The 10,000-nt window shown below is 44.3% G+C and overlaps 1 protein-coding gene across 1 annotated transcript in view; it reads left to right on the top strand.

The window, feature by feature from the left end:
* The window catches only part of LOC310792979 (voltage-dependent calcium channel subunit alpha-2/delta-4-like), a gene marked incomplete at both ends in the record, with an annotated part of 81,085 nt that overhangs the window by 61,400 nt on the left and 9,685 nt on the right, over positions 1 to 10,000 (top strand). The window contains 5 exons of the mRNA XM_083654736.1: positions 3,062 to 3,123; positions 4,689 to 4,703; positions 7,066 to 7,110; positions 8,130 to 8,192; positions 9,900 to 9,970. Of these exons, the coding sequence (XP_083510862.1) occupies positions 3,062 to 3,123; positions 4,689 to 4,703; positions 7,066 to 7,110; positions 8,130 to 8,192; positions 9,900 to 9,970 (256 nt within the window). The remainder of the gene's footprint in view (positions 1 to 3,061; positions 3,124 to 4,688; positions 4,704 to 7,065; positions 7,111 to 8,129; positions 8,193 to 9,899; positions 9,971 to 10,000) is intronic.

The following is a 10,000-nucleotide window of genomic DNA, read 5'->3' as shown; positions in this document are numbered from 1 at the left end:
TGGAGCGGAGTCCGGACGAACGCACCCGCTCTGCTCTCCTCGATCACCCGCTCAACACTGCTGCTCTGCTGCTCTGCACTGCCTCAGTCCCACACACACAGACGAACACACAGCACACACACACACACAGACGAACACACACAGCACTGTGTGAGGAAGAGAAAGAGAGAAGCCACATGCCTCCGTAGAGCTGTTTGTAATGGTGTGTCTGTGTGTGTGTGCGTGCGTGCATGCGTGTGTAATCTGCATTAAAGCTCAGTTTGACAGAAATAGTAACATACGTGTGTTGCAGATGTGGGCTTAACTCTGCCTGAGAGAGCAAGAGAGAGAGAGAGGGAGAGACAGAGAGGAGACAGGGAAACAGACAAAGAGAGAGAGGGAGAAAGAGACGGAGACAGACAGGAAGAGGGCGAGAGACAGGGAGACAGACCGAGAGAGGGAGAGAGAGAGATACTGTAGAGAGCAGACAGAAAGAGGGAGATATAGCAAGATGGAGAGAAAGAGAGGAGCATCAGCTGCTGGAGTCGACACCATCCATGAATGAACCTGCTACTGCATTAAATTAACACAGTGAAGGTGAAGGTCGTGTGTGTGTGTCTGTGTGTGTGTGTGTTCTCCATGGTGCTGAAGTAATTTTGGCCACTAATTAAGCAGTTCTGCTCGTTTACTCAGCCCTAATTTAAAAAAATCCGGCTCCGTTAGATCACCCAGAGGACTGCTCTTTACACTTCCTGAAAGATTGAGCATGATTGCACATATTGCACATTCGTATTGCACGTTTGGCACTGGGTAAAGCGTCGAACCGCAGGCCGCCCATTCTGGGTCTTTAAAGCGTTCAGCTCTGAATCTGAATGTAGCCAAACTAACAAACAGAAAAATTTGTGAATTCAGCAAAAAGGAGATATACGTACTTGCCCATATTTCCATACAATAGATTATGGGGAAATTAAGCTGTAATAAAGGGTTAATCGACACCAAACTGGATATTTTTCTGATTATACCAATTGACTTCATTATTTTATTACAGACAAGAGGAATGTGGTTTTTCCAATTTAAGTTCTCATCAATCAGAATTTCAAGGGATTTAGTAGATGAGATGTGAGGAGTTGGATCAGGAGCCTCTGGACCAGAGTTGGATCAGGAGTTATTGGCAAATGTCACGTTGCAAAGTGAAATGAATGCGTCAGAAGCCTCTTGTCCTTCAGACTGCTGTTTCAGCAGAAGAGAGGAGCTGAAGGAGACTGCCAACAGGAGGGCAGAAACACAGAATAATATCAAATCAAGTCCTTTTCAGGGGAAATGTTAGAAATGTTATTGAACTATGAAATAATACGTTTACATTGTCTGTTGGCAAATAAGTCCTCAGTTCAAAGCAATGACATTAGTTTGAGTTTAACCCTCCTCCCCCTAAGGGGAGAGCATGACTTAGGGCTTGTGTCCATATACCTTCTTTTTCTGAGCTCCAGAAGGTGAGGTGCAGAAAAGGCGTCCGCTTCATAAAGGTGCTGCAGCTGGCGGTTCTTTCGTCAGAGCGGAGCTCTTTCAAAAGCTGTGAAATGTTGAACTTTTCAGAAAAGCGCTGGGTGACAGGAACCGCTTTTTATAGCTCGTCAATGGAGAAATAGGACGTTGTAGCCTAATAACTGAATTGACGTTTGTAACAGCGATTATAAAGGCACTAGATTATACTGGACGTGTATTGTAAATATCTGCCATCTGGTCAGCCTTGCTTGTTCTACAACAATGTATTGTTAGTAACATTACTGCTAGTGCTAATGTTACGTTAACCAGGTGGTTAGTGCGGCTGGTAAGCTGGTAAACTAACAGCAGGCGTTCTGTTTCTCCTCACAAAAAGCGCTCCAGGCAGCACTTTTTCGACTGTTGTTCACTGTTGTTCTGCCTTAATTGACCTTTTTCTCAGCAGCCATTTTGTGTCTAAAAGGCACGGTCAACACAGGTGCAACCTAAACATTAATGAGGGTTTCCAACTTCCAATCCGTTTAGATGTTCCACTTACGGGGCTCTCATTAATGTTTTGGTTGCACCTGTGTTTAGGTGTTGTCAGGGACAAGAAAACTGAAATCCTCTGGATTATCACTTTAACGTTGAGCATAATTGAGCCTTAACACGTCACGCCCATTGAGATATATATGGACGATGTGTCTCCACTTCCTACCACTATGCGAAAATGAAGCCAACATTGGTTTCAGCGAGCTGCCATCTTGCTTGTTTGATGTCATTTGGAGCCGGGAGTCTGTGCCGTAGAATCGCGCAGAGCCCCTCAGCTGTGCTGCCGTCTGAAAGAGGTTTGAGAGTAGCTGTCACAGCTGTCAATCACCCCTTTTTATAACATCAAATAACTGATTAAAAACAAACTTATCTGAAAAAGGAGCACTTGAACATACATCAATGCATGATAAGAACTACCTAAAATGACAGAAACCAACTTTGGGGAAAATGTATTTGTTTGATTTTTTGTTTGGCTCATGTGCCGTCCACCAATCTGGGAATCCATCGGTAAAAAAAAAAAATCCTCCGTGGGCAAGCTTGTTTCAATACCTGAATAACTGGAACCAGACTTCAACTTGCCCGGTCACGCCCATTTATGCTAATTTTACCGAAGGCTCGAGCTATTATTAGAAGCACCAGGGGGCGATGGAGATGTTTTGGCTTCACTTTCTATGAGCTGAAATGGTGTCCATATTTATATACAGTCAATGGTCATGCCGTCACACATTTTGCTTCTGGGACACTAGCATGCTGTCTAGAAGCAGACACCAGGGGGCAGCATTCTGCCAGCTTTGCTTGGTTCTGTGGAGGGCCTTCTTTATGGCAGTATTGGGGATCTGTGTGTAAAAAGGGTGTTTACATGGCTCCACATGCATAGGACACAGCAGAAGTGAACTGAGGCTCTCTCCCAGCCGCACGCACACACACACACAGACACGCACACATGCAGAGGCTTCACAATGAAGAGTCCATCGTAATGCTGTGTATGTGTGTGTGTGTGTGTGTGTGTGTGTGTGTGCATGCATGTGCGTGCGCGTGTGTTCTATTTTAGCCATCGGGGTGCAGATGTCCTTGGATTTGCTGGAGAAGTGGTTTTGGGACATTACCAAGCAGGTGACCAAGGAATCTCTCACACACACACACACACACACACACACACACACACACACACACACCTTAAAGTCCCAATATGTAACTATTTTACCTTAATATAACAGCTTTCAAATAATTTTGATAGTATACTGACTTTATAGAATGGCGCCTCTGTCATTCTCACTCCGCACTCTGAAGGCCTGTTTCCTGCACCAGGTAACTCCAATGGTCTGTCCCGGAGCATTGGAGTTACCTGGATGTAACTCCATTTCCTGCTGCAGATCCTTCATATTAAAAGTTTTCTGCTGACAAACTAACAGGACGATTTTACTGTGAAGGACTTATTGGAAGTGAAATGTGTTTATTGCTAGCTAGCTTGATTAGCGGCGTGATTAGCCACTTCTTTTACTAAAACAAGTCGAGACAACAACATTTGGGAATATTTCAGCAAATCGTTTATAAAACCTGCAGAAAGGTAAGCAAAGTATAGACATAGGCAAAGTTTGAACTTTAAGGTTGGGGGTGTAGAAAAAATCAGGAGGAAAATTAATAATTAGGATAGCAACAGGTGCATTTTTATATCCCGAGTAATATGCCCAATGAGAGCGGGTTCCAAGGCCAAAAGGCGCAAAATGATAAGACGATTCTCTTATAGGTCAATTTCATGGCATGCATGAGCTGAATAAGCGCGTGCCCTTCCTAGGCATAATGCTCCCAAGTGGCGGTGTAACATTATGTTACACTATGGGCTGCTGTGGACACCACGGATGAGTAGTAGGCTAGTTCTGGTTATAGTTTCTGGAGTCCGCATGGACTTGGACTGGAGGATAAATGGAGAGAGAGGAGCAAACTAACCTAGTAGTTAAGTTAGTTAAGTAGCCTATACTAGCAGATCTAAAAAGCGTGTATGCTAAACAAATGAGAAGGTTGCTAAAAGGAGAGAGCTAGGAGTGCTTGAGCACTGAAGTCTACATTTAAATATACAGCGTTGTAATTGCCTGTCATGGGTGCGCATGTGAGACGTCCAGCATGCCGGCGGTTGCACCCGGTTGCCATACCACAGTAATGGAAATTAGACCAGAAAAATATTATGTTTTATAATACACATTGAAAATAATCACACTCACACAATTATTCTACCCTTTATCTAGAGCAAGGCATTACAATAAATAAAATATTACTTCTGTGCCATAATTAGATATTTAAATCCCCTATGCATTTTGGCTATGGCCACTAGGGGGTGCAGTGCACTGTTGGAACCAACGCAAACTTCGCCCATCAGTATAGAGTATACGTGGAAACGATAAAATAAGACTGATATCTGAATGTACAAAAGTGTAGCATTTATTAGTGTCCTGTATTTACCACTTCTGGCAGCAGAGGCTGCTGTTGCTGCTGCTCAGCAGATTCCTACATGTTCGTACTTTAATGACAGCGATGTTATGAATGGTTTAACAAGCTACTTTACTGCTTATATGAATTAATTTGTCTTCTCCAAAGAGGACATTTCCCTCATGAGCCATGTCATCTGTTTGTCACATGATCATGTTTTTAACTTTCTTTCTTCTCCTCCTTCCTGCTTCCAGCCCAATGACACAGACGTGAGTAAATGTGATGACTCAAACCTTTATATCAGGTGTCTGATGCAACACAGCCAGGACAGCACAGCCAATCGGGTGTCTTCAATACAGCCAGGACAGCACAGCCAATCAGGTGTCTGCAGCACAGACAGGGCAGCACAGCCAATCAGGTGTCTGCAATACAGCCAGGAGAGCACAGCCAGGGCAGCACAACCAATCAGCTATCTTATGCACCACAGCCAGGACAGCACAGCCAAACAGGTGGCTGCAATACAGCCAGGGCAGCACAGCCAATCAGGTGTCTAGTTCTATGATGTTCATCATGTCTTCATTTATAATTAGACGTTTATGTTTTCTTGTGTTCAGACATAGGTTTATAGATGTTTTTTATTTACCTTGACAGTTTCGACGAGTCACTCTCGTCTTCTTCAGAAGCAGTCGCACGACAGCTGGGTATGACGTGTCAACCAGTTGCTTTTCAGCAACTGGCAGTGTGCCCAGCTGAGCTGCCAGGTCTGCCAGGCCGGCCACGCCCACTATGATGTGTTGTGGCCGGACCGACAGACCTAACAGCCCCGCCGGGCACACTGCGCGGCCCGCCGCCCGTTGTTCTCTGGAGTAGAGTATCCCAGTTGCTGAAAAGCAACTGGTTGACACGTCATACCCAGCTGTCAGTGCGACTGCTTCTGAAGAAGACGAGAGTGACTCGTCCAAACTGTCAAGGTAAATAAAAAACATCTATAAACCTATGTCTGAACACAAGAAAACATAAACGTCCAATCAGGTGTCTGCAACACAGCCACCCAGGACAGCACAGCCAATCAGGTGTCTGATGCAACACAGTCAGGAGAACACAGCCAATCAGGTGTCTGCAACACAGCCAGGACGGCACAGTCAATCAGGTGTCTGATGCAGCACAACCAGGACAGCACAGCCAATCAGGTTGCTGCAACACAAGCCAGGACAGTACAGCCACATTTAAACAGAATCACCAACATGTGACTGACTCTTTATAAGGTATGAAGAGAGCATGTGTTATATATCCAGCGCACTATATTACTGTTTCCAGGACAGGTTTTGGTGATTTGCGCTCACGTAAAAAGGAAAGTGGGGGAACAAATTGGATCTTGAATTGCATATCGTGTGCATGTTACAGTAAATGGCCACAACATAAATGATTTTTCTTCCGATGGCCACTCGCAGGGTTTCAGATTCAGTTAGCCAACTCTTTAAAACAGAGGTTTGTAGTATGTGTATGCATTTTAACATTCTGTCAAAATGAATACAATTCATTCATCATTAATTCATTCCCAACATTTTTTAGGATGAGAGCTACTTAACATGTTATAATGTTAAGTAGCTCTATCTGATAGAGTTATAGTACTGTAGAAATACAAAATATATACTTTCTTTTTTCTTTTTTACAATTTGGATTTGTTTGGCGACCTATTATTGATGGCCCATCACAGGCCACCTGTGGGACAGCCCTGCTTTTATTTATATATATATATATATATATATATATATACATATATATATATATATATATATATATATATATATATATATATATATATATATATATATATAATTACTAGTTTAAACTACTTTTGCTGGGCAGTCATCATTGTGATTGAATTATAGGCTACAATGAAAACAATTATTAGGCTACCATAACCTGAACATTACTGAATTTAGTTCATTGATACAAAAATTTCAAACCAACTCACTAAGTTAATTTTAACCCAAGTAGCTGTCAAAAATAATCGAAGCATTCAAGTAATTGAGGGATGCATGATTATAGAAAACAGGCTAAATTGCTTAAATTTCTCTCTTGACATACAGTAACAGGTTTTATTTTGAAAATTGACATGTTTGAGGATGTTTTATTTTATTATTCTCGTGGATTCCTGCCCAGCTCGATCTGCTCTGTGCTGCTTGACGCAACTCAAAGAGAGAAGTGAAAATACACAGGCCGATTTGTTTAGTGGAGCAGAGCGGAGAGCCGCTTCAGGGACGCGTCATGGTGGACACAGGCATTCACTAGACAGGCTGCGACCAGCTCCGGTGTTTTTAACCGATGAGTTCCCAGATTGGAAGTGGGTAGACTCAAAACGATCTGAAAAATAAGTGGGTAGACTCCGTCTACTTGCGTCTACCCTCCACTACACCACACCACTGTGTGTGTGTGTGTATATATATATACCGGTATATATATATATATATATATATATATATATATATGTCTCTCCCTCTCTCCCTCCCCTCTTGTGTGTGTGTGTGTGTGTGTCTGTGTGTCTCTCTCTCCCCCTGTGTGTGTGTGTGTGTGTGTGTGTGTGTGTGTGTGTGTGTGGGTGTGTGTGTGTCTCTCTCTCTCTCTCAGTGTTCGAACATTGAAGGAGTGTGTCCTCTCAGCTGTCAGAGTATTGTAAGTACTGAATGTTTTCCAAACATGACTCATTTATGGTGACACACACTAGTCTAAGATGATGCCGTCCCTCATGAATGATGCAGGCAGCCTCTGGGTCAATCTAGGATGAGTTACGGTAAGTCAAAGCATGCTAAATATTTAATCGAGGAGAAATAAGGCCAAGGTCACCGTGACCTCTCGAACGCCATTTTCAAGCTTGTTAACACGATATCTCAGGAACGCGTTCACGGAATTTCATCAAATTTGCCTCAAAGATGAACTGATTCGATTTTGGTGGTCAAAGGTCAAAGGCCAAGGTCACTGTGACCTCTCGAACGCCATTTTCAAGCTTGTTAACGCGATATCTCAGGAATGCCTTGACGGAATTTCATCGAATTTGCCTCAAACATTGCCTTGGACTCAAGCATGAACTGATTAGATTTTGGTGATCAAAAGTCAAAGGTCAAGGTCACTGTGACCTCACGAACGCCATTCCCAAGTTCGTTAACGCAATATCTCAAGAACGGCTTGATGGAATTTCTTCTGATTTGGCTCAAACATTGACTTGGACGCAAGGATGAACTGATTCCATTTTGGTTATCAAAGGTCAAAGTTCAAGGTCACTGTGACCTCACACACCCAATTTCCAAGCTCTGTAACGCAACATCTCAGGAGCGCCTTGACGGAATTTCTTCCAATTTGCCTCAAATGGCGATTTGTACTCAAGAATGAACTAATGGCGGAGGCATAAATCCGCGGTGCGGTCGTTCTAGTTTTGTAATTTTGTAATGTGTTTACAGTTGTTGCTCATTTTGTTGCCACTTTGCTGCAGTACTGCTGCAGTGTTAATAGCACCAGTGGGGGGGGGCTTTTGTAGAGAACAAAGACAAGTTTTAAACAACAAAAGCCCCCACTTTTACTACTGCAGCAGCACCGTGATAACCCAGCAGTAAAGTGGCCAAACGAAATGAGTAACAACTGTAGGTGAAAAGGGTCAAGTTAAAGCAGAGACAGACCAGCTGCTTCTGTGTCTGCAGGATCTGAACTGCTTCCTGGTGGACAACAACGGCTTCGTTCTGCTGTCCAAAGAGAGATCCGAGGTGAGAGCCCCGGGCCTGACTGACCCGAAGGGACCCCACAGTGACCCCACAGTGTCTCCTTAGCCACCCCCAAGTGACCACAGTGTCCCCTTAGTCACCCCCAGTTACCCCAAAGTGTCTCCTTAGTGTGGCCAGTAAGGGTGCTGTGGTTGTCAAAAAAGAAACAAACAAACATTGCACTAAAGTGAGTGCGGGTGAGGGAGTGAGAACGGGTTGCAACCCCCCCCCCCCCCTCCAAGTTGTAACATACAGTAGGTAGGTCTAACCTAGCCTGGGTAAACCCAGCCTTAACATACAGTAGGTAGGTCTAACCTAGCCTGGTTCTAACATACAGTAGGTAGGTCTAACCTAGCCTGGGTAAACCCAGCCTTAACATACAGTAGGTAGGTCTAACCTAGCCTGGTTCTAACATACAGTAGGTAGGTCTAACCTAGCCTGGGTAAACCCAGCCTTAACATACAGTAGGTAGGTCTAACCTAGCCTGGTTCTAACATACAGTAGGTAGGTCTAACCTAGCCTGGTTCTAACATACAGTAGGTAGGTCTAACCTAGCCTGGGTAAACCCAGCCTTCAACGTGACGTCACAGGCTATGCCTGTAGCGTAAGTTTCTTCTTCGTGACTGATAGCACATAGAGGTCACGTGGAGGCTGGGTTTACCTAGGCTAGGTCAAACCCTAACCAAGAATCCACACATTTACAGTAGATGCTCATTCTTCATTATATGCATGTCCCCAGTTGCTCGGCGGCCTTACTAAGCACATATTGTGATGAAGTGCTTGTTGGGAGTTTTGCTGAGGTTTGTAGTTCTGTGTGCAACATTTGTGGAAACACCCGGACAGAACCCCCCGCGTTCTGCAGCGAGCGGACCGGGCGCGAGCAGCATGGTAAATATTTCATCACTGGAGGAGAAATAAAGGCAGTGCTGACTTCAAGAAATGGTGGGTCAGAGATAAACCTCCCAGACAGTTTTGCTCTAATGTGCAGAGTGACGAGCAAAACAGTGGATGTGTGCAGAGGAGGTCTGTTTGATCAATGGCCGCTCTCATGGGGTCATGTGTGCAGGTTACATGATACCTGAGGCTGATACTGAGCTGTCTCATAAGGTGTGCAGGTCAGATGATACCTGAGGCTGATACTGAGCCGTCTCATAAGGTCAGTGTGCAGGTTAGATGATACCTGAGGCTGATACTGAGCTGTCTCATGAGGTCAGTGTGCAGCTTAGATGATACCTGAGGCTGATACTGAGCTGGTTTGTTTTCATCTGGTTATTGTTTAGCTCTTACATATTGTTGTCTTATTGTTTATAATTAGTAGCAGATAGAGGTGTGACTGTCTTGAGGGACAAATTTCAAGTCAGGTCTCAAGTCTAAGGGTGTTTTCCCACATGCCTAGTCCAGTTCCTCGTTTCGGACCAGACGCAAAAATGATTATTGTTGCACAACCCTCCCAGATTGACCAGGAGACTCTCCCGGGATGGAAAATATAAATTCCCAGAGATTTTTTGACGGCTGAAATTATGTGTGCTGTAGCCTACTTCATTTTATCGTCTCCTCCTCCCCCCCCCCGCACCCCCCAAGTCTTCTCTTCCTGCAGCAAGTCATGTCTCAAGCAACTCTGCCTCAAGTCTGACTGCAGTCCAAGTCATGTGACATGAGTCGTGGTTGGATGCATCCTCACAAACCTTTCCCCCTGAATGTATGTCACAGGTGGGACGTTTCTTCGGTGAGGTGGATGGCTCGGTCATGGCGCGGCTCATCAAGATGGGCATGTTCAAAAAGTAAGATTCCCTCCCTCTCTGTCTCTCTGT

The sequence above is a fragment of the Poromitra crassiceps genome, assembly GCF_964638095.1.
Source record: "Poromitra crassiceps genome assembly, chromosome: 18".
In the NCBI taxonomy this organism is placed as follows: domain Eukaryota; kingdom Metazoa; phylum Chordata; class Actinopteri; order Beryciformes; family Melamphaidae; genus Poromitra; species Poromitra crassiceps.
The sequence above is the reverse complement of the archived record's forward strand: the minus strand, read 5'-3'. Positions and strand labels throughout refer to the sequence as shown.